General features: G+C 48.0%; 2 protein-coding genes across 11 annotated transcripts in view; both read right to left on the bottom strand.

The window, feature by feature from the left end:
• Positions 1 to 26,575, bottom strand: part of LOC135920875 (retinol dehydrogenase 12-like) — a 361,370-nt gene that overhangs the window by 77,827 nt on the left and 256,968 nt on the right. For all 10 annotated transcript variants that reach the window (XM_065455123.2, XM_065455124.2, XM_065455125.2 and 7 more), the window contains exon 4: positions 13,715 to 13,807. In XM_065455123.2, the coding sequence (XP_065311195.1) occupies positions 13,715 to 13,807 (93 nt within the window). The remainder of the gene's footprint in view (positions 1 to 13,714; positions 13,808 to 26,575) is intronic.
• Positions 4,657 to 6,789, bottom strand: LOC135920873 (uncharacterized). Its single transcript, XM_065455121.2, has one exon. It carries the CDS (start codon positions 6,769 to 6,771, stop codon positions 5,326 to 5,328), a length of 1,446 nt encoding a protein of 481 aa, XP_065311193.1. The 5' UTR covers positions 6,772 to 6,789; the 3' UTR covers positions 4,657 to 5,325.

The raw sequence follows: 26,575 nt of genomic DNA on the forward strand, positions 1-26,575 counted from the left end.
AAGTTGATTCGGGTGCAGAAGTGTCGGTTCTACCTTCTACATTTCCAGGATTGCCCACCCACCTGGATAACGCAGATGAGGTACTACAGGGGGCTGGCGGGAACAAGCTCAATGTTCTAGGCAAATTTGTCGCAGAGATTGCGTGGCAACAGAGGACTGTCCGACAAACGTGCTATGTCGTTAGCCCTCTTCGCGACGTACTTCTCGGGCTGCCAGCCTTAGAGGCTTTAGGTATCGTTAAATTTGCCGACTCGCTTACTGCAGACAAGCAACGGTATGAGACACTTTTTCCGCGCATGAGTCGTAGTCTAGGCACTATCCCAGGAGAATACACAATCAGGCTACAACCGGGCGCAATTCCACATGCCACAACCGCTCCGCGGCGAGTGCCGATTCCGCTTATGGAAAGGCTAAAGCACGAAATAGAGAGACTCGTGCGCATGGGAATAATAAGAAAGGTAGACGGCCCCATGGATTGGTGCGCAGGAATAGTCCTGGTAACGAAACAGTCGGGGGAACTGAGAGTATGCGTCGACCTCACAAAGTTAAATAAGTGCGTCGTTCGTGAACGCTTCACGCTACCTACGGTCGATCAAGCATTAGGCTCTCTGGCGGGTGGGAAATGGTTTTCGAAGCTTGACGCCTTCTCGGGGTTCCATCAAGTCCGACTAAGTAGGGACTCTGAAGAACTAACTACGTTCTTGACTCCATTCGGAAGGTACTGTTTTACCAGACTACCGTTCGGAATTACGTCCGCTCCGGAGTATTTCCAGAAAAGGATGTCAGAAATACTATGTGGCCTGTCAGGTGTTGTCAACGTCATGGATGACATTTTAGTGTTTGGTAATACGAAAGCCCAGCATGACGAACGTTTAGCTGATGTTCTGTCACGCCTAGCTAGCGCAAACGTGACTCTGAACAAAGATAAGTGCCTGTTTGGCGTTAATAAACTGAGATTTTTGGGCCATATTCTGAATGACAACGGAATTCAGCCTGATCCAGTGAAGGTCAGCGCTATTAAGAATCTAAACGCACCGAAAAATGTCACCGAACTGAGAAGCTTGCTCGGCATGGCCAATCACCTAGGTCGCTTTTTGCCTAACCTGGCGCAAACTACCGCTCCGATGCGTGCTCTTTTGCACAAAGACAGCGAATGGGTCTGGGGCTGTGACCAAGCAAAAGCGCTGAACGAGCTAAAAGAGCTCATTTGTTCTGCGCAGTGTATGGCCATGTACGATGCAACGCTTCCTACCATCCTTTCAGCAGACGCATCCTCTTTCGGACTGGGAGCTGTTCTTTTTCAAACACAGAAAAACGGTCACCGTAGACCAATAGCTTTCGCGTCTCGTTCTCTCACGAACACAGAACGGCGATACTCCCAGATAGAAAAAGAAGCGCTAGCGCTGACGTGGGCAGCCGAAAGATTTGACGAGTACATCCGTGGCGAAAACGTTACCTTTGAAACTGATCACAAGCCTTTAGTGCCTTTATCGGGCCAGATGGCCATTGATGATATGCCCCCTCGTATTCAACGCTTCCGGCTACGCCTTATGCGCTATCTTTTCACGGTCCAGTACGTTCCCGGCAAATCGCTAGGCACAGCCGACACCCTCTCGCGATCGCCTGTAGCAGGCAGCGATTCTGAAAAAGGCTTGAGTGAGTCGGATATCACAGCGTACTCTAAGGCGTGTTTGCTTGGCTTGGAAACGGGGGACAACTTTTTATCCAGAGTGAGAGAATGTCAAATTAATGATCCCGTTTGCAAACACCTGCGCAGACTGTGCAAAACCGAGTGGCCAAGGAAATCGAATGTTCCTTCTTTCCTCATGCCTTACTGGCAAGATAGAGCATGCCTTAGCATAATTGATGGTCTCTTGTTGAAAGGAACAAGGCTTGTAATCCCACAGTCTCTAAGAACGGAAGTGCTGTGTAGACTACATGATGGGCACCAGGATATCGTGCGTTGTCGTAATATTGCTAAAGGTTCTGTCTGGTGGCCAGGATTGAGCACCCACCTGCCACAGTTCGTGAATCAGTGCACTATTCGCGCACGACATGCCCAGCAACTAGCCGAGCCCATGATAGCAACCGCAACACCATCGTTTCCTTGGGAGAGAGTGGGAGTAGATCTGTGCGTAATCAACGGCCAGGCATATCTTGTCGCCGTGGATTATCTTTCACGTCACCCTGAGGTAGCCATTCTTCCTTCCACAAAGTCGGGAACGGTCATTGATAGACTGAAAAGTATTTTCATTTCATTTCATTTCATTTTATTACCTTAAAGACCCCTGGATAGGGGTATTACATAAGGGGTGGGAATACATTAGTACATAATTTGCATAATACATAAGTGAACACGCAAACAACAACAAAAAACTGCATGTGCTAAAGGGTTACATACGTCAGCGCAAATACATAGAACTAAGTAATACAAACTAAAGTTGCACGAGCATATAAGTCTATTAACACAAGTGATTTCTATTGTGAAAAGTGCGCAGTGACACTCTCCACGAACGTAGAAGGGCAAATGATGGTGGAGATTTGGTGGGGCAGATTGTTCCAATCTGTAGCGGCCTGGCAAAAGAATGAGGCGGAAAAGGTAACAGTGCGCATGCGAGGGCGGCCCACTTGAAAAGTGTGGCATGTGCGATGAGATGTTCGGGCTGCGGGAAGGATATAGGGTGGTTGATTAAGCGAGCTGTGATAAAACTTATGGAAAAGTGAAAGGGTTCCAGTGCGCCGGCGCGTACAAAGGGGAAGTAAATTCAATTCTTTCTTTAAGTAAGATATGCTCACGTCATATGAATAATTAGAATGGATGAACCTTGTGGCACGGTTTTGAACGGCTTCGAGTGCGTTAATGAGATATGTTTGGTGCGGATTCCATATGGCGGATGCATATTCCAATTTCGGTCGGACTATTGACTGGTAGGCCAGTAGTTTAACAGGTTTTGGGGCGCGTTTTAGATGACGCTTGAGAAAACCCAGCGATTTGTTAGCAGATGAAATGATGTTACTGACGTGTGTTCGCCAGGATAAGTCGTTAGATATAGTAACACCTAGGTACTTGTAAGACTGTGCAGCACACACGGGAATGTTATTAATTGTGTAGTGGTAAGGAAATGGGTCGCGCCGACGAGAAAATACCATCAAGTTACATTTCTTAGGATTAAGTTCCATCAACCACCGGTCGCACCATTGCTGTAAACAGTTAATGTCCTCCTTAAGTAAGTCTTGATTAGATGTGCTAGTAATTGTTCGATAAATGACGCAGTCGTCTGCGAACAAACGAACGTTGCAAGACACGTGCAGGGGTAGGTCATTAATGTATATTAAGAAGAGTAGGGGTCCAAGAACTGATCCTTGCGGTACACCGGAAGTCACTGGTAGTTGGTTAGATGCGCGGTTGTTAACTGTAACGAACTGAGATCTGTTTGTTAGGAACGCTTCAATCCATCGCAAAATGTCAGGGTGAAGGTTCGCAAGAGAAAGTTTTAGTAGCAGACGTTGGTGCGGTACCTTGTCAAACGCTTTTGCAAAATCTACAAATATCGCGTCTGTTTGGAGGTTAGAATCTAAGTTAGTGTGAATATCATGCAGGAAAATGGCCAGTTGTGTTTCGCAGGAAAAGCCTTTGCGGAACCCATGCTGTGAAGAATGAAAGTATTTGTTCGAGTCGAGAAATTTCATGATTTCTGTGTACATGACGTGTTCCATGAGCTTACAGGGCACACTCGTTAATGAAATGGGGCGATAATTAAGCGGGCAATTCCTGTCACCTGATTTGTGGATGGGAACAACCTTCCCCACCTTCCAGTCATGTGGTACTTCACCAGTTGAAAGTGACTGCGAGAATAGCATACAAAGAAACACCGCGGTGACGTGTTTAGTATTCTTTAACAGTTTTGAATTAATGTTATCCACGCCGGCTGACGATGTGAGTTTAACGTTGTCAATTAATGATGAGATACCATCGGGGGAAAATGTAATGGTTGGCATAACGCTTGTTTCGTTAGTACGCGAAGAAAAAGGGGACGTGGTAGGCTCTTCTGTAAATACCGAGACAAAAGCTGCATTAAAAAGGTTCGCGCACTCCACATCGTCGACCGTTTCACCACCCTCATTGGTAAGTGTTACACCGTGCCTTTCTTGAGGGTTTATCACCTGCCAGAATTTTTTCGTGTTATTGATCAAAAGTTTCCGAAGGTCATCACCAAAGAATGCATCTTTCGCCCTGCGAATCGCTGATAGGTATGCGCGTTCAGCAGTGTAGTATTTTTCCCATGCACACGTGTTCATCCTGCACTTTGCGGCACGATACATGCGCTTCTTTTTGTTTTCTAGTCTTTTTAACGAATTGTTAAACCATGGTTTTTGTTCATGTGTTCGAAAGGTGATTTTGGGTATAAACTGGTTCGCTAAGTTGTTTATTTTTTGTTTGAATATCAGCCAAGTTTCATGAATGCTGCAGTTATGACACGTATCTTGGAAGGAAGGTAGAAAATTCTGTAAATGTTCACATATTGCATGATAATTTCCTTTGTCGTATAAGTGTGTAGTTTTCTCCCGCTTCTCCCGCAGAGCTGGGGCAAAGCGAAAAGAAGCATGGATGACCTTGTGGTCACTAATTTCTCTAAGATAGGTGATGGACGACAAGCTGTCTGGACGGTTGACCAGTAGTAAATCTAATATGTTTGCAGTGTCTTGGGTGACGCGCGTTGGCTCTAATATGAGTTGTGTCAGATTGAAGTTGAGGCAAACGTCGAGAAAATCTCTCGATTCGGTTTGGCTTACCAGAGAGGGTGCTGCGTTGTGCCAATCAATGTCTGGTAAGTTAAAGTCTCCAAAAAGAAGCAGGTCGGCATTAGGGTAGCGAGAGCAAACCACATTTAGTGCATTGTTTAGATTACGAGCGAAGTCGGCGCTATTGCGAGGGGGCCTGTAACATACACCTAAAATTATGGACTGTGGGGCGGCGTGGCATAGAACAAACAGTATTTCTAGTTTTGATGTGATGTTAATGGCAGAGCACGATAACTGTTGACTAACGGCAATAAGCACACCTCCTCCTCTAGTCCCAGCACGATCTTTTCGAAAGACGCTGAAGTTTGGCAAATCAGCCAACACTTCCGAGTCATAGATTTCGCTACAAAGCCACGTTTCCGTGAGTACAAGAATGTTGCTGTTGGACGACAGCACGAGGTTAGACACGTGTTCTCGTTTTGGAATGAAGCTTCGTATGTTAGTATAAATTATTGAAAGGGAAACATGCGCTATACTTTTCGTTCGAGGGGGATGGCTTGTTTTTTGATGATGCGATGACTGCTATATTTCTTTCACTGTTTGCGATGTGTCATCGTATACGTAGCGCTTAGAACCAATGAAAAGAGTTTTAAAGCGCAAAGAAAATGGCACAGATTTTGCTTTCGCAAACGAAACAAGTTTCCTGCGGGCGTCCCTAACTGCCGGGGAAAAATCCTCACCCATGCTGAGATGAGTGCCCTTAAGTTTGCGCCCATTTGAGAGCACCATTTCTTTTTTCTTGTAATGATTAAACCTAACAATTAGTGGGCGCGGGTGATTAGCAGAATGGCGACCAACACGATGCGCTCGCTCTATGTCTTGAGGTTCAAGTGGCACGTTCAGGTGGTCTGAGCATAGACGTAAAATTTTTTCTTCAGACGCGACCGACGTTTCTGATGCTACTGTATCAGGGAGGCCATAAAACACAAGATTGTTTCGCCTTGAGCGATTCTCTGCATCGTCAACGCGGGCATTCAGAGTGTGAACAAGCTTTGCTGTTTGCTCAGTATCTGTCCTTATGGTCTGTATCTCGATTTGCAATGGTAGTAGTTTCTGATAATGGCCCTCTAGATCCGCTAACCTCTTGCTTAAGTCAACGAGTGCAGCACTTGTAGCCGTACATTGGCTTTTAAGGCCCTGCATGTCGGCAATTATTGTGGTTTGGCCAGCGGACAGTTTTTTCAGTTCGGCAAGCACAGCATCAGTACCAGGACCAGGGTTCATTTCAATATCCCCTGACTGTAACAAAATAGATCTAAATACACTGAGACACTCACAAACAATATCAAAGCAGCACTGCAGGCTCGGAAGCTGCACCAAAAAGTAATTGCTAGTTCTCTTAGTATACAAGTAGTCTGGTTCACAAACCTGCATGATGAATAGAAGTGGGTTACTGGTGCGTGTTGTGGCACAGCCACCGAGCCCACAGAGCGCGGACGATGGAAGTGGTTCCTTTATAGCTTGCTCTGCAGTCGTTGTCGATGACGGCATGGCTCTCGGTAATTGCTCAAGCCTCCAGTTTTGAGGTGGTGGCGCATTTGGAGAGGCGGAATGACTGTCGACACGTGTGCGCCAACTAGTCACATCAATCCCTGTGCGCAGATTCGGCGGTTCCCTCACGAGGCTCGCTGACATCACCATCGAGGGCAGCAGCATGCGTGCGACAGCGCAAAGGAAAACCTGCATGATGAATAGAAGTGGGTTACTGGTGCGTGTTGTGGCACAGCCACCGAGCCCACAGAGCGCGGACGATGGAAGTGGTTCCTTTATAGCTTGCTCTGCAGTCGTTGTCGATGACGGCATGGCTCTCGGTAATTGCTCAAGCCTCCAGTTTTGAGGTGGTGGCGCATTTGGAGAGGCGGAATGACTGTCGACACGTGTGCGCCAACTAGTCACATCAATCCCTGTGCGCAGATTCGGCGGTTCCCTCACGAGGCTCGCTGACATCACCATCGAGGGCAGCAGCATGCGTGCGACAGCGCAAAGGAAAACCTGCATGATGAATAGAAGTGGGTTACTGGTGCGTGTTGTGGCACAGCCACCGAGCCCAGGCATGGGCTCGGTGGCTTCTAGGCATGGAATCCCTGAGTGCGTGGTGACCGACAACGGTCCTCAGTTCGTGGCAACTGAGTTTGAACAGTTTGCTATGTCCTACGGGTTTCGCCATGTCACCGTGAGTCCGAGGCACCCGCAGGGCAACGGGGAAGTAGAGCGAATGGTTCAGACGGTTAAGCACCTCCTTCTAAAGTCTAAAGACCCGTATCTGGCATTGTTGGCTTACAGGGCGACGCCCGGCATTCTTGGGGTCAGTCCTGCGGAAATACTTATGGGTAGGCGACTGAGGACAAGAGTCCCAATGCTACCACGTCATCGAAATCCGGGAAAAAGCAGCCCGAAAGTCGTGGCCAGAGACCAGACGGTGAGACGGCGGCAATGCCGCTACTACAACCGACGCCATCGGGCCAGACGGCTTCCCGAGCTAGAAGCAGTGACTTGGTCTGGGTGACAGACATGCAATCCAAGGCCACAGTCCTCGCACGAGCACCGAAACCACGGTCATATGTAGTGCGAACAGACGACGGCGTTTGCCTTCGCAGAAACAGGAGAATGCTTAACCGCCTCCCAAAAGAAAGGGCGCACATGGAAACTTGCGAATTTCCAGAAACCGTGGAGCAGCCGAGCGCGGCACAATTGGCTCGTAGCCCAGATGGCGCTGCTGCAACAGATTCAGCGGGGCCTCCAACTCGCGCTGTGGCCAGTGGTGACCGCACTCCCACTGTAACACGGTTTGGTAGACTGGTGAAGAAACCCATCCGACTGGGCTTCGATGAGTAGTGCTTTGGTGTGTATTCTTTTTGTAGTACAAAATATGTTCTCTGTCTTGTATTTTCGAATGTTCTTGTGTGGTGAAGAAATCCATACGACTTGACTTTGAGTGGTTTGCTGTTTTGTTTTTTTCTGGTATAACATATTCTCTACCATGTATGTGCGAATGTTCCTGTGCTTGAGAAAGAGGGATGTGCTGTTATCGCCCGCCTGTGTGCGGCGTGCAACGTCACGACAGATAGCTGGACGACCACTGTGATAGCCAAGCTACTTGTGACACGTGACGTCCCCAGAATGTATATTATCGGCCAGCAAAATAAACGGGGGACTTTCCCTTTCGTCACCCGGAGCGCGGCTCGTCGACTGTTCCTGATTACCGTGCACATTTCCAACGGCCAGTTCACAAAGATGAAGGTAGGGGTAGCTGTTCAGTTATTCCGGGAAGCACCTGCAGCTATGAGGTACTTTGTAGAGCGCATGAAGCTGCCGCCCGAGACTGAAACAACAGCCTGGTTTTGTGAAGTAATTTTCAAGTGGTACACAATCATGACTGCACGGCACCCTGTTGTTGCTCTGAGTTTATCAAATGAAAGCAAATATGAAGAGGCTATTGCAACGCTGAAACTCGCTGTTGAAGTCATTGAGAGCTTAGGCATTGGCATCAAAAAGGTCTGGCAGCCATGCCAGGCAGGGGTGCTAATGTCCAATGCTGTAGTGCCAAAGAGATGTGGCTACGCATTCTTCTTGACAGGACGATTGGCCCAAGATTGCCTGGAGAACTCGTTTTCGGTCATCCGGATGATTTCTCCCGTGCCCAGTGCATATGATGTCAAAAATGCGCTCAGAATTCTGTCAGTTAGCTACTTCCTCAAGGTGCCTGAGAACTCTGGTTATGAACCTGACGACAGCAACTACTTAGTGGATTTATTCTCTGCAGACTCGGATTCAAGAAGTGCAGAAAGAATTTGGAGAACCCTCGTACGATGATGAATGCACAAAGGGCGAGCCATTGTCTCTTGTTGAAAATGAAATCGTTGCTCGCTTGGCAGGGTATTTGATGAAGTCTCTTATATCTATTACCAAACCATGCTCCACCTGTACTGAGACCCTGATTGCTGATGAGGCTTCCGATGAGCATGCTCTTGTGCAGCTCAAGGAGAACAATCAAGCTTCTAGAAATTTGGTGTATGTAAGCCATACGGTACTGCGCTTTGTTTCTTCTTGTGAATGTGTCTTTAGGAAATTTTCACAGGAAAATGATATTTGTCATTTGGATCACCCAATAAATACACTGGCGAGCCTTATTGAGCGATCAGTTTCTCTGCCACCTAGTGAGTGCGCTGGCCACACAAGCCTTATGAGAAAACTGATGTGCAGTTTTGTTGTCATATATATACGACTACGTATCTACCTCCGCTGGCTGAACTAGCCTGATGATTCAGACGACTGTTATGGCAGCAAGACTGTGGCTGGCGTGAACTTGCCGTAAAGTACCTTGCTTTAAATCTTGCGCCACTCCGTAAATAGCTGCCTATTTACCACTGACTTGCTGGCTTATTTTGTAGTTTGCATCTTTCTTCATGCTTTGTGTTCATGTTTGTTGCAAAGGTAACACCACAGTGCACGTAGCAACTTTTTGCCCCTATGTCCTGCTCGTTTATTTGGAGATTTGCATCTTTTTTATGCTTTGCTTTTATGCTTTCCTTTTAAGGTTAAATCGCACTGTACATACCCAACTTATCTGTCCCTCTGTCTTGCTTACTTTTATTGTAGTTTGCGTTTTTTCATGGTCGACTGCACTTGACATTAAAGAAATAATTTGCACTGTTCTTTTGTTTTGTTGCCTTTGCTGTCTGTAAGGAGGGAGGTTGACAAGCTAGGTTACATATTTTTCTGCAGCACTAATGAAGCTCAACCTTTAGGAAGCAGTTATTTTCAACAGCCTAGCCCATCACCACCCAATTTCGCAGGCAAAATAGGGATTGCATGCACAGGCATCGTCAAAACTGCAGCTTTTTATTAAACCTTTTCTGGTCGAGTCTATTTCACAAAGCATGAATTTTCAAAGTCTTACTTTTATTTCGGATTTAATACTGTTAGAAGAGCATTACTGCAGTTATTTAGTGACCTCAAATTCACCCTTTCGTGTGTAGGTGTACAAGCATGGTTTATAAATGAGTACAGATGCGCATGAATAAAATAAATACAATGAAAAATATATGCAGAAATGCGCTTCACAAACGGAGGAATCGTAGCAGAACAACCGGTGTGCATGTCCAGAGCGCAAGCGCAGTCTCCATATGAGCGCACGCAAGAACGCTTGGTGGTGGTGCGCCTGTCAGAAAAAATGAAACGAGTGGAAAACTTGCAGTAGTGGTGTATCCTACCGCCAATGAGGTGCAATCAGTTTTCGTGGGCCTCGTGAAAGAAAACGCAGGCGCAGTGGCAACGTTGGCATACGCGGCATCGTTTGTATGTACCAGCGCCAGCCTGTAAACAGATGTAATTGCACCCCTGTGGGCAATAAACAGGCGAGGAACTCACAGTTACACTTTGAAAGATTAAAAAGCAGACAAGTTGTCTTTGCGAGCAAAACAAACGGGAACAGCTCGCGCGACAGAAGCGAAACCAAGCGCCGTGTGCGAGCGGCTGATGACGCGCGGCCGTTATCAAAGCGCAGGAATTGAAAAACCAAAAACCACCTAGAAAAAAAAGCAATTTCTTCCACTCACACAGAGCAGTAGCACCTGCTGGGCAACGGATCTTCAAAATGATAGCCAACTGACGGCACACTAATTGCTCAACCTCGACCACTCGGAGCCTTAAAATGAATTCGTACAATTGTGTCTTCGACCCTCGGATTTTAAAATGGCTATTATGAGTAAAAAGGTGCGCAGTGCATTATTGATAAAAAGATCGTTCAAATCAAAGCACTCGAAGCGTGCCGAGAGCATGAACGGCGCCGTTACGAACGTTAGCGTAGCCGATCCCATGTGCTTCAATATGGCGGCGCCGTTGAGGTTGTCTCCACCCTGAACGGCGGCGCTAGCATCGAGGCACTCTACTACGACGGACCAAAAAAGCGCGCACTAGCACGTGACCGCGGCGCTTCGACCAATAGGAGGTTGACTCTCCGGAGGCGCTGCAGGCGAGAGAGAAAGCGCCAAAGTTTGCAAAGTTTAGCAAAGTTCAGAGGAAGTCATTACTTGTTTATTTAGGGGTTTTACAGCCGTCTCAGCCACCGGAGAAGATAGTAACATAGTAACACCCTCGTGTCCCGGGGCCCATGTTATATTTTGGGTAAGAGTAACAGATTTCTGGGCATAATCATTGATAGAGGTATCTCGTGGAGCCCGCACTTTATTTACTTGAAACAGCACCTGACAGTAATCTCCCAGCTTTTCAATTTCTTGGAAGGAAAGACTTGGAATTTTACAGGACTCTTTTTCTGGGCTTTTTGATATACAGTTGGCCCGAACTAACCATGCACTTGCAGGACAAATCTTCGTGCTCTACAGGCTATTCAAGCTCGGGCGCTCAGACTTGTCTTGGTTTCCCTAGATGCTCATCAACAGTGTCGACTGTTGCAATCGTCCGAGACCAACCAATACAAACGCACATTGCGGTGGAAGTGCAGAGAGTGCACATTAGCCATTTGCCTGAGCCTGTTCCATCATTTTGCAGCACTACCGCCAGAAAGGCCAAGGCATCAATTTGTATTATGATATCGGATTATTACACGCGCCTTCCATCAGGCTTCAGCACTCCTACATGCCGTTTGGCTCAACCTGCAGTGCACCCCAGGAATCAGAAGAAAAAATCAGAGCTGTCACGAAATGCTCTTAAGTAACTAACTCTGCTTTTTTTTGCACGATGAGGTGCTCTGAACGCGTACATATTTATACAGATGTATCAGGAACTCTCCAGTGTTCATCTCCAGTGGTGTCTTCAGTGAGAGCCACCACCATGAGTGTCAAGACGTGTCACCCAACTAAATCAACGGCTGCGGAACTTGCAGCTGTTCGCGCTGCACTTCTCCTCGTCATGCGTCAAGTGGCCCATATACAGTGACTCTAAGGCAGCACTGCAGTCTTTACTATCAGCCCTGTGGCACAGACCACATGAACAATTGGTATTAGAGATTAGAGAACTAAGCTATGTCTTGGCCGAGAAAGGACACCACGTGACATTTCAGTGGCTTCCAAGCCACTGCGGCGTCATAGGTAACGAGCACGCCGATAACGCTGCTCGGTCAGCTCTTGAAGGCGACAAAGAGGAGTCGATACCGTTATCAACGACAGATGCTGCTAGAAAACTTCGAATGCTCACCCGCAATACCACGTTCTCCATGCGGGAAACACGAAGTAATCAAAGCAACCGGCTGCACCATCTGGACTCTTCTCTCCGCCTTCAAATCCCAGCTGGACTCTGCCAACGCGAAGCTACCCTGCTTTGTCGAATCAGGTTAGGAGTGGTCTTTACAACGTCTTTTGCTTTCCGAATCGGATGGGCTGACGACGCCTCGTGTGATTACTGTGGTAGCGAGGAGACTCTTCAACACCTGTGACTGTCCTGGCTACAAGTTTTAGAGACGATCGGTCGCAATCGCGATGCACTTTAGAATGACGTCATCACAATTCGTCGCAGCGGAGGTTGACTAGGGCTCTGTTGCAATTTTTAAAGACAATAGACTTGGACAAGTGGCTATACATGAACTGATGTTTACAGAGTCACAAGTGTTACGGTGCTGTGCGGTGACTGTAGGCGGTGACAGTGACCGAATATGATTGTATCTGTGCTCCTTTTCTCTCTCTCTCTACTTTCCTGTGACTTTACATCCCCTCCTCTCTCTCCACAACATAGGGTAGCAAGCCGGATCTTCCCCTCTGGTTAACCTCCCTGCCTTTCCTCTTTCTTCTGTCTCTCTCTCTCTCTTTCTTGATTTGAAACTCTTGCGAGTAGCGCATATTGTGCACCGTTATCAAGACTATCCAAATTAAGGACGTTGCAATGACACATATCGCGCATTCGTGTCAGCACCGACGTGTTTTGCAACACATTCAGGATCGCCATCTGTTACAAATTGGAGAACCACGACAACAGCCCGTATTGATCTGTCCCCGCCATCCTTCCCCATAATGTCATCGCAAAAAGCACAATATACCGAAACAGTTCTTTATTGGTGGGTGTTTGGGCGGCCGCCAGTCACTAAACTGATAGGCAGGTTGTAATGTCGATCTCCATAGCGATAGCTAATCGCCGACCGCACTTATGGCGCAGAAGTTTTGCGAATGCGCACCGAGCATCCTGTGTGTGTCCGAGTTAGAAGATGGACTGAAGTTCTCAGATATCCCGAGAGAAATTCCTAAAACTGCAGAGTTACGAAAGAAGGCTCACAAGCCTGCTACAACGCAAAGTACACATGCCTCGTGACTCTGAAGAGTACACTGGATGGGGTGCTTGAATTGGGGGGGGGGGGGGGGAATGCTAAATTACAACTTTTGCTGGAATGGCTGTGCCATCTGGTGCTTTGAAGCCAGAAGTCTACTCGAACGGCGAGTGCAGTACGCAGTCAGATCACATGATGCAACAATCTTCCTGACGCCACTTTCCGCTGCAACGTAACACAGGTGTGCTGGCTTCAAATATGATATTCAACCGAGTTTTCCCGCTTTCATAAAATATCTGTGGACGCGATCCAAAATTGTCCTTTTGTCTGTTACAAGAGTCACACTACATTTAGTTTGGTTCAGCGGCCGCCTAATGTATCAGTATCTGAGTAGCGACGCTCGTGTTATTTGTGGGTTTTCTGATAAAATGTTCGGATTTGTGGGCAAGTATAGTGTGCCTCTGAATTGTGGTTAACTTGCTTTAAGGGCGTCTGCTTCCGGAGGGCCTCTGGTTTGAGTGGATTCTACGAGGGAAAGACCAATAGCCTTCCCACTTTCCAGGCAATTAAAAATACAGATTTATATGCTCGTAATATCTTCTACGACGCTTAGGATACCCGTTACTCGCACAAATATTAGCATTTGATAATTATATCAAATTTTACTACATTACACATCGGGAGTAAAGAACTCACCAAGTAAAAGATGTGTGAGCAGGAAATGCCCGAGGTGATTTGCTTGGAAAGTGGCCTCGAAGCCGTCCTCGGTCTCCTCTCTATTCGGAGGCGCTATGTAGAAAAAACAAAACAAAAGAAAGGAACATTGTAAGTGGGATACGCCTGACGAAGGAGCACCATAAAACGTTTCTACAAGCATATCATTTATTAGGAATCCTGGTGCCTACTCAGCTCTTTTGGGAAGCGATGAGTGAGTCTCAGTAATCTAAGCAGCAAAAATCGTCCTACTAAGTACTGTACACTCTATTTACGAGTTGTTCTATTCGCCATTATCTTTTATAATTGTTGGAACAGTAATCGATACCTTAGCTCTTCTGCGGCTGACCTATTCTAAATCGTGACAGTATTTTTACCCTAATATTTTCAGAAAGTTCCTTCCATGATCCGACATCTCCTCTGCATACGTCACCTCCACACCTCCAGCTGAAATGTGTCCTGCTCTGAGGCGGCGACACTGTCGCGCCGCCTTTAGCTCAGGTTGATATTTACTCGTTCATCAACATTAGGGGTGACAAGCTCATGCGCGATTCTTGTGGAACAACAGGAACTAATGAGCATATTTTCCTTCTTTGCGCCGGGTACGACGTCGGGCGTAAAGTCCTCCGGACAGCATTAAACTGGCTACTATGTAGACAAGTTTTCGTAAATGAAGATCCTTGGACCATGGCCGTGCGTGTCGATGCCACAGAAGGCAAGGAGGGCGTCATCGCAGTATACCTTAGGTCGTCAGGTCCCTGCGACCGTTTATAGAATCATTGCGCACTTTCAAATGCACTATCGCGCTCTTCCTTTCTCTTTCCGTCCCTCCCTCTCATCCAGTGCAGGGCATCAAACCGGACGTGAGTCTGGTTGACCTCCCTGCCTCTCTTCTATTCCCACTTGGCGGCGTTCACAACTAGGGCTCTGCACATGGCCGATCAGATGTCAATATAGTGTCGCGTGAAGGCGGCGCCCAGGCGATTCCAGTGAAGCATGCTTGCTTGCCATCGCTTGAATTTATTCGGCAGGAGAAGAGTCGTGCCCGAGTCCCACAGGCGCCCGTGGCGATGGTCTAGTTGATCCCACTATAGTCTGTTGAGCAATCTCACATAAGCGCAGTCAAGAGAAAGTTTACATCACTTCGCGCCTATGGAATCTTTACCTCGACGACTTTAGAAACAGTGTTTTCTACTTCCACATCAGCTAGCTTGTTGCCGCCCAAACCACAGCGACCACGTACCCATAGGAAGGTAATTGAGTGACCCTTCCTCTGCGCAAGATGAAATATCTGTAGAACATCTAATGCTAGCACATAATACTGGCCCCTTATCTAGAAAGAATCGATGGCTTGCAGTGCTGATTTCGCGTCCGAAAGTATGGTCTATGTACGCGGTGTCAGGCAGGAGACGAAGTTGACAGCTTTTGGTATTACAAGAAATTCTGTAGCTGTTGAAAATTATTTGTGATCCAATATGTATTAGCGGAATGTGCCCAAGTGAGGGATTACAAAGGCCGCTGTCGAGAAGCATGGACCGACAGAACCACCGTATAGCGCAGCCAAATGGTCCAAGATGAGTTTTTCAAGGCCAGTGGAAGGGATACGCGACTTCCTCGAAATCCGAGGTATGTGTAGGGGCACCATTGGCCTACGCAGTGCCCATGGTGACGCTTCAGAGATGATGGTAAATTAAATTAATTCTGGGCTTTTACACCATTGCGGGGGACTCCGAATTAATTTGGCCACCTTGGGTTGTTTAACATGCTCACCATGGGCAGGATACGGGCATTCTTGCATTTTGCCCCTAACAAAATGTGGCCGCCGCGGCCGGGATTTTCTCCCGCGTGCTCATGCTTTTATATCAGCGCAACACCATAGCCGCTAAGCCACCGCAGCGGTTAGATGACGGTAGGTGAAAAGTTTTAGGCAATTATATGCCTATGAGTAGTTAGACATGCTTGTATCGTGTATTATAAAGACAAGTGGATCATGTTAACATCTTTTCAACTCAGCCTTATTGCGCATGCCCACTAACGATTGAATCAACAAACATGTCCTCGAAAACTATCTTAAACGTGTTCCCTCTTCTACCCACAACGCATAAATAGTTGAGAAAATAAAGCAACGAGGTTCTGTGTTGACTGACACTTGACGCGATTGTATTTTCTACGCGAGCGGCACGAAACATGGTGTCAGAAGGGCGTGGCCACCCGTGATGGAATTCTTAAAGCCTCCTGAGCCGTTACGCCTCAGTAGTGACAGTGCCAAACCATGGAAGCATGTTAAGCGAAATTTCGAGCTTTTCCTAGCAGCCTCGGTGCCAAGAGACAAGCCTCGGGATGATAGCACGAAGACCAGGGGGGGGGCACTCCCCGGTTTCGGTGGCACTTTAGATGGCACAGGAAATCGGCGCCATCTCTGTAATGGGCGAACGGAAAAATCCGTTTCCCTTGCATGGCCTCGTAGATCGTCGGGCGCACGCGCGCCGATCGAGGTGGCCAAGCCCTTCCCCCCCCCCGCTCAACTCCTCTCTCCACGCCCTCTCTCGTAACGCCCTCGCAACTCCCTCACCTTCGACTGTCTACGCGCCCGCGCCGCCGTGCCGTCCCCGCCGGCCCGGCTGCTGCTTAGTCCGCTACATAACGCTTAATTTTTGTTATCTACTGTCATCGAGATGCGTGCGCTGCTGTGCATTGACCGACGTGACTAGTTTCGTCAGTTCTGTGGTCCTCGGTAGCTGTGTGCTTGTGCTCCGCGATGTTTCACCCGTTTCACGACTCGTACCGCTCGTGCATCGTGCAGTGGTGCACAAATACCTCAAAAACAAGTCCTGCAAGGTTGTTCCGGGTGCCTAAAGATAACAGGTGAGCGCTCAGACCCAAGGACATCAGAAGGCGCATGTACACGCACACAGCCCTGTCCATTTGCGTGCTCCATGAAGCTCCGGACGTCGTTGCGCCTTGATTATGCTACACTTGCCTCTATCCGGTAGAGAAAGCTGACAAATAGATGTTCCTCCTCATTGTCACCTGGTCTGTGACTTATGTTTTTCTGCGCCAAGTCTCATTCTGCAACTTCAGTAACTTGCCCAGCTTTCCATACCGCGCTCAGTGCTTTTTCTGTGTACGACGTTCTACAAACGTACTAACAGCTGAAAAATTACTGTTAGTGTTTGTTTACTACCTCAGTAACCCCCCATGGGAAAACCGCGCAAACAACCTTCGTGTGTAGGCATGATGCGCTTTTTTTTTCTTCTGGAAAGCATGAGCATTGCAAGTTTCCTACATGAAGATTTTTGCAGTTCGTGTTTATTATACAAAGGAGAGCCCAGTAGGTACGACTTGGTGCCTTAAGTGACGTAATTTTATTGCTAAGCATTGCATTCGGGTAGAAAGAAAAGTCGTGTTGGCTTGTTTTACCTGGTCTTCGATCGAGGAATAAGCCTTTCTGCGAATGTTTTCTATGTGCTGCCGCAAAAGCCGACTACCTTGTGTTCCCCTTGCCACCGTTACTCAAGTTGTGGCCAAGTGCAAAATAACGTGATAATGTGTGTTTCAGTTTTTAGTACAATGTTATATTTTTCTGCGATGTTTTTTTTTCAATTTGTTCAGCAGTAATGAACATGTCACGCATTTCATATACTTTCGTGAAGATTTATAAGTAAGCTTTCTTTTGGTATGGCTCTCAATCAAACAATGTTAGCATTTTATTCTATCTTTCAGGTATTTTGCGTGTAATTGTTTGTGCCATTACCAGTGAGTTCTCCCTTTCTTTAGTTGTCATGAATATGTCATAGACGTCGTCCAATTTTGTGCAATATCTTAGTGCACATATCAGGAGCTCGTCTACATTTAGGTCTTGAGGACGTTATATAAAAATCTTGTTTTTTTAATGTTTGTACATGAAACGGACTTCGCGTTTTCTAGCACTTTCTTTTGTTATTTCACCATCTGTGAACTTTTGTCTTTAGTACTCTTGTATATGTCATGCACCTTTCACTCTTGCTAATTTTTTGAGCGTGTATCACACCACGTTGTAAGAAAAATCTGTTTTCGGAAACTAAGTCAATAAAGCGAGATTAAACATCTGTTGTGTTGGAAGTGGAATTTTTTTGATTTCCCGGCACATGCTGGTATAATATAAGTATGGGCAAGACTGCGTGCGTGCCAACGCATAGCCCACGGCGCACCACGCGCCAGCTCGCAAGCAATGCCGATGCGCGGCGTAGTGCGCGCATTGCTTGCGAGCTGGCGCATGGCGCGCCGTAACAAGCACGCTATAAAAAAAAAAAGAACGCGCCGCTTACGGGTAAAAACAAAAAAAAGTGACAACGCGCGCGGCATGGGGGAAAGGAAGTGGAGCGTGTCGGCATAATAAAAACAAAAAGGAAAGAAAAACGTTTGGGAGAGGAGGTGCCACGCGGCTGCTGTTGCTGTTGCCATGACAACGTAAACTATCATGTGCGCCGCCATTTTGCTTCTGAGTCGCCCATTGGTTAGGGCCGTAACTGAAGGGGACCGCGTCGAAAGCGGTCCCCTTCAGTTACGTCGAAAGCGTCTGCTCGACGTAACGTCGAAAGAGCGTCGAAAGAGCGTCTGCTCGAAAACGGCCAATGGGAGCATTACGGAGTGTCCCCCCCCTCCCCCCCCCTGCGAAGACTGCCTACTGCTCAGTTTGGGAGGCGATGATGTGTTGGAAATGTACAACTTCACTTTCACTGAAGACGCCGAAAGAGTGGACTATGCGACCATTATCAAGAAATTTGATGAGTACTGCGCAGCGCAGATGAATGAAACACACGAGCGGTACCTATTTCGGCGACGTGTCCAAGCAGAAGGGGAGCCCTTTGTGCCCTTCGCAAGGGACGTGAGGTACCTGGCCAAATCATGCAACTTCGGTGTAATGTAAAATTCAATGATCCGTGACCAAATTGTATTTGGAACGAGCGACGACAATGTGCGCCAGCAGCTGCTACAGGACAAGGAATTGACACTGGCGAAAGCTGAGCAGGTATGCAAAGCCGCCGCGTTGTCAGATGCACAAAATCAACTTTGGGCACGAGAACAGTGCCAAGTTGACCGTATCCAAGGAAGGCCAAATGAAACTGGTGTGTCCACAGTATTTAAATGCAGTAGGTGTGGTCGGGAGCACGGCTCGAAGAATTGTCCGGCGTTTCGACGCATCTGTAGACGATACGGATGCAAGAACCATTTTTCTGTGCAATGCAAGATCAACAGGCACGTGGGCGAAGTCAGTGCTGACGAAGACTTCACGATTCTCGACGCATCGGTAGATACTGTCGAAAGACAGCGTGACTGGGCAAAGCAAGCAATAGTCGGCAGCAAGCACATCAACTTGAAAGTGGGCACCGGTGCACAAGTCAACCTTCTGCCGCATGGTATGTACCGCGCACTACAGCCAGTGGCACAAATAAAAGAAAGTAATTCAGTGCTACACTCCTATGGGGGAGGAATCATCAAGCACTTCGGCGTAGCCAGATTGAAGGTCACAGTCGACAAGACGGCGACTGAAGTCGATTCCTACCTTGTAAAGAAGGGACGCGCGATTATTGGTCTCGAAGCAAGCGAACGCCTGGGGTTCTTCGTCAGGTCGGTTGATGGAATAACAACAAAGGGAACTACAGAGTTCATGCAGGAATACAATGACGTCTTCACCGGCGCTGGATGCCTTCAGCGGCTAGACAAAATAGTATTGCGACAAGACGCCGTAGCTACGGTCCAGATGGCTAGACGAGTACTCCTGGCGCTGCTGAAACCACTGCGGGATGAACTCGACCGGATGCCCAAGGCAGGCATGATTGCCAAGGTTGAAGAGCCAACAGACTAGGTAAGTCCGTTAGTTATCGTCAAGAAAGACGGTCAGCTACGTATATGCATGTATCCTAGGAAAACTAATGAAGGTCTCAAGCGGGAGCACTTACAGATACCTCGTCGCGATGTCATAGAAGCTGAGTTTGCGGGGGCGCGATATTTTTCACGACTAGACGCCAAATCTGGATTTCATCAAATACCGTTGCATGGAGAAACGTCCAGGATCTGTACGTTTTCGACCCCGTTTGGGCGTTATTGTTTCCTCAGGCTTCCTTTCGGCATAGCGTCAGCACCCGAAGTATTTCAAAGGTACATGAACGAGATCTTTGACGGGATTCCTGGTGTATTTGTGTACGACGGCGACATTCTAGTGCGGGGCTCTTCAAGAAAAGAGCACGACGAACGGCTACAAGCAGTCCTTCAGTCCCCGCGTAAGGAGGCAATAACATTCAATGCTTCAAAATGCGAAATTAGTGTGCCATTATATTTCTTTTCTTGGCGATGTCATTTCCGAAAACTGCATACGGCCAAGCCCTGATTCTGTCGAATCAGTTCTACATCTGCCGCCACCGAGGGACAAGAATGGAGTTCATCGAATGCTAGGTGTCGTCAACTATTTCGCTAAGATTGTACCGGCACTCGCAGAAAAAACTAAGTTACTCCCAGACCAGGTGGCCATTGCCTTGGCGATACTTGATGACAGCAGCGATGTCATCTACAGTGACTCACGGTCGGCCATTAGGGCATTTCAGTGTGGAGTGATCTCAGAACAGGCTTTTGGCTGCTTCGTAAGGCAGGTCCAGATAGAATCAAGTATCACTTGCTTACTTGGTTCCCAGCCCACGCTGGGCACATGGCGGGTGTCCCCACGAACCTCAATGAGACGGCCCACGCTGCCGCGCGCGCACTGACTGACCGCGCTGGCGCTGTAACGGCCGAAGAGAGAGTTACGCATGGTAGGGACGCGCCTGCCACTTATAATGAACTTCTTAAACACTTGTATCTCTCGCGGCGACAATACCCTCCTCCTCACCCCAAGCTCACTAGGCCTCAGGCACTGACATTCAGACTGTTGCAGACAGAAACCTATCCCAACCTGTTCACGTTACATGCGATATATCCGGAGATTTACACTGATGACGCGTGCCCCGCTTGCGGGGATAGATCAACACTTTCGCACATGCTCTGGGGATGTATCTCTATAGCAAGCCCTGACCTCAGCTCAGCTAGGTGGGAGTCGGCCCTCCGCAACCCACTCCTGGCTGAGCAACGTTGGGCTGTCCAGCAGGCCCACGATGCGGCTGGCAGGCTAGGCCTGTCGGTCCCGACGTGGGAGCGGCCCGCGACGTGCTAATACGCGTTCTGCAGGACTGCAAAATAAAAGTTACTCAATCAATCAATCAATTCCAGACCTGATAACAAAAGACAGTGTTTTCGATTGGACGGATAACCATGCCACAGAATGGAACCATATCTGTGCCACTTTAAGCAGCCAGCCAGTACTGGCTATCTTCAACCCGATGCGTGACACTAAAATGGCTTCGGATGCATCGCAAGATGGCATCGGCTCAGCATTGCTACAGCGTTACGGGGCGCTTGGAAACCTGTTGCGGATGCTTCGCGAGTACTCACCGACACCCAAAAACGATATTCGCAGATTGAGAAGGAGGCGTCGGCTGTGGTATACGGGTGCGAAAAATTTCATTTTTGTATGGGCGCATGGTCATCCTTGAAACAGACCGCCGCCCACTGATCAATATTTCGCAAAAAACAACTGCTGACATGCTACCGTGGCTACAGCGCTTCCTCCTACGTTTGCTAAAATACAATTTCACTCTGCACTTTGCTCCAGGAAAGCAGTTCGTGTTGCCAGACCTGCTGTAGCGTGCCTCTGTAGGAAAACCGCAAAAGGATGAAGCAGAAGAAGGCATCGAGATTCACGCCGTAGGTGTTGTATCGTCACTTATAAGGGATGCCACGTTAGAGCGCCTATCAAAAGAAACCCGAAATGACAGCTACTTGCATAGTATCGTCACATACCTTCAGAAGAACCAACCTGTGCAGGGACGGCTTAAGCATTCCGAAAGTGAACTGTCAGTAGTAAGCGCTATGCTACTAAAAGGGTGCAAGATCGTGGTGCCAACTAGAATGCGTCAAGAAATGTTGCGAAGAATCCATGAAGGCCACATGGGACTAAATAAGTGCAAAGAACATGCGCGTCGTTTGGTTTTCTGGTTCGGTATGAACATTGATATAAAATTCTTGTAAAAAATGCTTAGTATGCCATAAGCACGCATACAAGCAACACAGCGAACCCCTTCTTATCCGCCCAGTGCCTGCGCATGCCTGGTGTAGGATTGGTATTGACATCTTGCAGTATATACGCTGGGAAATCGTATTATTGTGCGTATGATGCATCGTCTAATTTTCTCGAGGTTGAGCAGTTGCAGGACACGTCAGCAGCCTGTGTCCTTGATAGACTAAGCGCAATGTTTGCTAAATACGGCATACCGATGAAAGTATGCACTGACAACGGACCGCAATTCTCCCACCACAAGTTTCTGCTCTTCTCAAAAAGATACAATTTCCAGCATGTTACTTCGAGCCCGCGGTTTCCACGCTCAAATGGCTTGGCCGGGAAAGGGGTTCAGGGGGTTAAAAGAATCCTTAAGAACAACCGAAGAAAGAGACGACTTCTGGCTTGGATTGCTCAGTTACAGGTCATGTCCTCTGAAAGACGGCAGATCGCGAGGTGAACTGCTATTTCGTCGACGGCTTTGAACGCCATTGCCACATTTTGCGGAGGTGCCCAGCACATCTGTGCGGAAGCATCGAAAGACCGAACAGCCAAGACGCTCCTTGGCTCCTTTGCAGAAAGGAAAAGTCGTGCGAGTGCGCGACTTTTCCAAAGCCAGAGCGATGCGAGTGGAGCAACCAAGGTCCTACCGAGCAGAGACAGAAGACGGCAAAATGCTGCGTCGGAACCGGCAGCACCTTCTTGCGACAGCCGAACCATTCAGCATGGAGTCATCCACCGAAGATATCATGGACGACGAAAGCGACAACGACGGCATTGTAAGCCAACATACGTCGTCAACTGGAGGTGCACCGATGATATCAAATGAGACAAGGCCTCTTTTGAGGAGATCAACACGGCAAAAAAGACCGCCATAGCGCCTCCAATACGGCAGCAATTTTAAGCAATGTTCGTAACCCCTCGCAATGCCGTTCGATCATATCTTCATTTTGGTGTTTGTACAGAAACGAGGATGTATCGTACTTTATAAGAACGAGCGCAATGTTAACATCTTTTCAACTCAGCATTATTGCGCATGTCCACTAACGATGGAATCAGCAAACATGCCCGCGAAAGCTACCTAAACGTGTTGCCTGTCCTACCCCCACGCATAAATAGTTGAGCAAGTAAAGCAACGGTGTTGTGTGCTGACTGACACTTGATTCGATCGTATTCTTTGCGCGAATGCCAAGAAGCAATGTTGAGTAGGTGCAGCTTGGGCGGTTTCCGTGAATTGAAGACGAGGGACAGTGTGTATGTCGAGTCAGCAGTAGGAGCTTAAGCGGCTCACAAGACACTTCAGTTGGATAGGTCCAATTCTATGGGTTTTATTGAATAGGCCAGTTTAAAGCTCTGTGCACTGTAATCATGAACATGCACCAATTGGTTGATTTCATTGCTTATACTTGACAAAACGCTACATAGAAATTACACTGGTGGTCTGTCGATTAGCATTAAATGTAAATGATCCATCGTTTTGGCTGCGTATTGAAATGCACTTGAAAACACAACCCGATTACTAGCCAATCTTCACACGTGCATGAGCATTAATTAATTAAGTTATTTATTCGTTTATTTATTTACAATACCTGAAATACCCGTGTGGGAGTGACTTTACATGAGCAGGGGGGTGTACACAAATGACCAGAATAAAAAAAAAATATCACGAGATTTCACGTGCCAGAACCACTTTCTGATTATGAGGCACGCCGTAGTGAAGGACTGCAGAGATTTAGACCACCTGGAATTCTTCAACGTGCACCTAAATCTAAGCATACGGATGTTTTCGTCCCCATCGAAATGCGGCCGCCGTGGCCGGCATTCGATCCCACGACCTCTTGCTGAGCAGACCAACACCACACCCACTAAGCAACCACGGCGGGTGGCAGAAACACAACAGCCTACTGCAGTAAGCTTTTGAATCAGTTACGTAAACAGCAGAAAGGAAACACAGACACCGACAAATATTGCTTTTATTGTGAACAAAAAAAGATGAAGTTGTGAAATTAATATGAACAAAGCATGGTAACTTAAAAAAAGTACAGAGCTCAAAAACACCCCAGTTAGACTTATACAGAACTGTTGTGTCGGCGATAGCGCGCCTGATAAGCAGACTGTTGTTAGTGCGCATGTGCGCACAAGTACTTATAATGTCTTGCTATGTGCGTGAACCGTTGATTCTAGATGTAACCAGGAGCCCGTAAGCTGCGGGCAATAAACACCGTTTTCCTGTTGATCCCTTGCCTGGTCACCCACTGACATGAGATACAACACTGGCGACGAGGGTGGGACCCGAAGGCCGCTGTCAGTTTGGTGAAGAAGGCAAGTCTTTTCAAAGTCAGCCTCTGTTCCAAGTTGGACTTTGAAGAATGCTGATTTTGCGGCTGTCTGTGCATGGATAACAAAGAAGCGACAATGCAGTCGACTGGACAGCTTGGCCAGATGGAGTCATTTGATGTTACCGCAAGTGACTGGACGGCATACAAGGAGAGGTTGACATCTTTTCTGATTGTCAACAAGGTTCCTGACAGCGAAAAGGTGCACGCATTCCTCAGCATCATCGGCCCGCGAACGTATGCGCTGCTGAAGTCGTTGACGGCGCCTGACCTGCCGTCGGCTAAAAGTTTCGAACAGCTGAAGAGCCTCTTGGACGCCCACCTGGCCCCAGTGCTTTCCATAATCGGTGAACGAGCCAAGTTTTACCGCAGAACACAGCAGGAAGGTGAGCCCCTGCCGGAACATGTTGCCGAACTTCGCAAGTTGTCTCAGACCTGCCAGTTTGGAGCCAGTTTAGACGAAGCGCTGCGGGATCGTTTCGTGTGCGGACTGCTCCGTGAGGACGTGCAGCGAGCACTTTTTACCGAGGGCGACACATTGACGTTCTCGAGAGCAGTGGACCGCGCGCTGGCCATGGAAGCAGCCCGGAAGAATGTCGCCGAGACTCGAGTCGTGGAATCATTGGCCACACAGCTGCACAAAGTTGAAGACGACAATAGAGAGGCACATGCTGATCTGTACGAGGTGCAAGCGAGAGCTGGTAAGCCGCTACTAGTTTGTTACCGCTGCGGTTCCCCGAGCCACACTCATGCAGTATGCCCTCACATTAACGATACCTGTTTTAAGTGTTCGAAGAAAGGACACATTCAAAGAGCCTGTCGGAGCAGCAACAGGCAATCTCATGATGGGTATAAGAAAAAACGGAGCCTGAAAACGCTAAAAGTTGTGGCACAGGAGCCGACTATCAGCATTTCCAAACAAGGGGCTGCCAGCCGCGCTCCCATTTTTGTTAAACTAAATATAAATGATGCACCGGTAGAAATGGAACTCGACACGGGAGCTGCAATGTCAATCATGCCATTCAAGCAGTTCAAGAAGCGGCTTCCTTCTACCAGCTGCCGATCAACTGACGTCACCCTACGCACCTATACCGGAGCTCTCGTCCGACCTTGTGGCGTCGCGGTTGTCAACGTGCAGCATAGTGGACGGACGGCGCAGCTGCCACTCTACCTCGTCGACCAAGCAGGACCACCACTGCTAGGACGAGAATGGCTACACACACTACGTCTGGACTGGGACAGTATTTGGGGTCTGAACTACATCTCAAGGTCAGTGTTTGACTCGTCTTCTCGAACGAAGGAAAGGCTCGATTCCTTGCTAGCCAAGTACGAAACTCTGTTCAATGATGAGTTAGGTGCTATCACAGACGAACGGGCCGAGCTGTTTTTCAAACCAGACCACCGGCCGAAGTTCCTAAAAGCAAGGAATGTGCCGTTCGCATTGCAGTCAGCTGTAGAAGCCGAGATAGCAAAATTGGTTGAACTAGGAATTCTCACGCCAGTGAATACAGCGGAGTATGCCACGCCCGTAGTGCCCGTGATAAAGAAAGATGGCAGCATACGCCTATGTGGGGATTATAAGACGACGATAAACCCCTCACTTGACATCACACACTACCCGCTGCCTAAGATAGATGATCTACTGGCAGCGCTGGCCGGGGGGCTACATTTTACGAAGATCGATCTGAACAGGGCATACCAGCAGGTATTCATGGCGGAAGAGTCAAAGAAGTACATGACATTAAACACGCAGAAAGGTCTGTTTACAGTTAACAGGCTACCTTTAGGAATTGCGTCGGCGCCAGGTATTTTTCAGAAAATAATGGACACAATGCTGAAGGGCCTGAGCGGAGTGTGCTGTTATCTCGATGACATTCTAGTCACGGGAAAAACCACTGAAGAACATTTGATAAACCTAGAAGCTCTCCTGAAACGTCTGTCAGAGCGAGGTGTCAGGGTGAAAAAAGAAAAATGTGCGTTTTTTCAAAACGAGCTCTGCTACCTGGGGCACAAAACAAGTGCGGAAGGAATCGCTGCGTCACCGGACAAAATTGAGGCAGTTATTGAGGCTGCTGCACCGACAACAAAGCAGCAACTGCAGTCCTTCCTAGGTGTCGTCAACTATTACGGGAAGTTCGTACCTAATTTGTCAACTGTTGCTAACCCCTTGTACCGGCTTTTGCAGAAAGACACTTCGTGGTGCTGGGACGACCGCTGCCACGCAGCGTTCGAGCAAATCAAAACAATGTTATCATCACCACAGGTGCTGGCCCATTACGACCCGGATAGACCGTTGAAGCTGGCCTGTGACGCATCGCAGTACGGAGTAGGTGCCGTACTTTCCCACGTTTTCGAGGACGGTAGGTCTCGACCGGTTGC

The sequence above is a fragment of the Dermacentor albipictus genome, chromosome 1 (assembly GCF_038994185.2).
Source record: "Dermacentor albipictus isolate Rhodes 1998 colony chromosome 1, USDA_Dalb.pri_finalv2, whole genome shotgun sequence".
Classification (NCBI taxonomy): Eukaryota; Metazoa; Arthropoda; class Arachnida; order Ixodida; family Ixodidae; genus Dermacentor; species Dermacentor albipictus.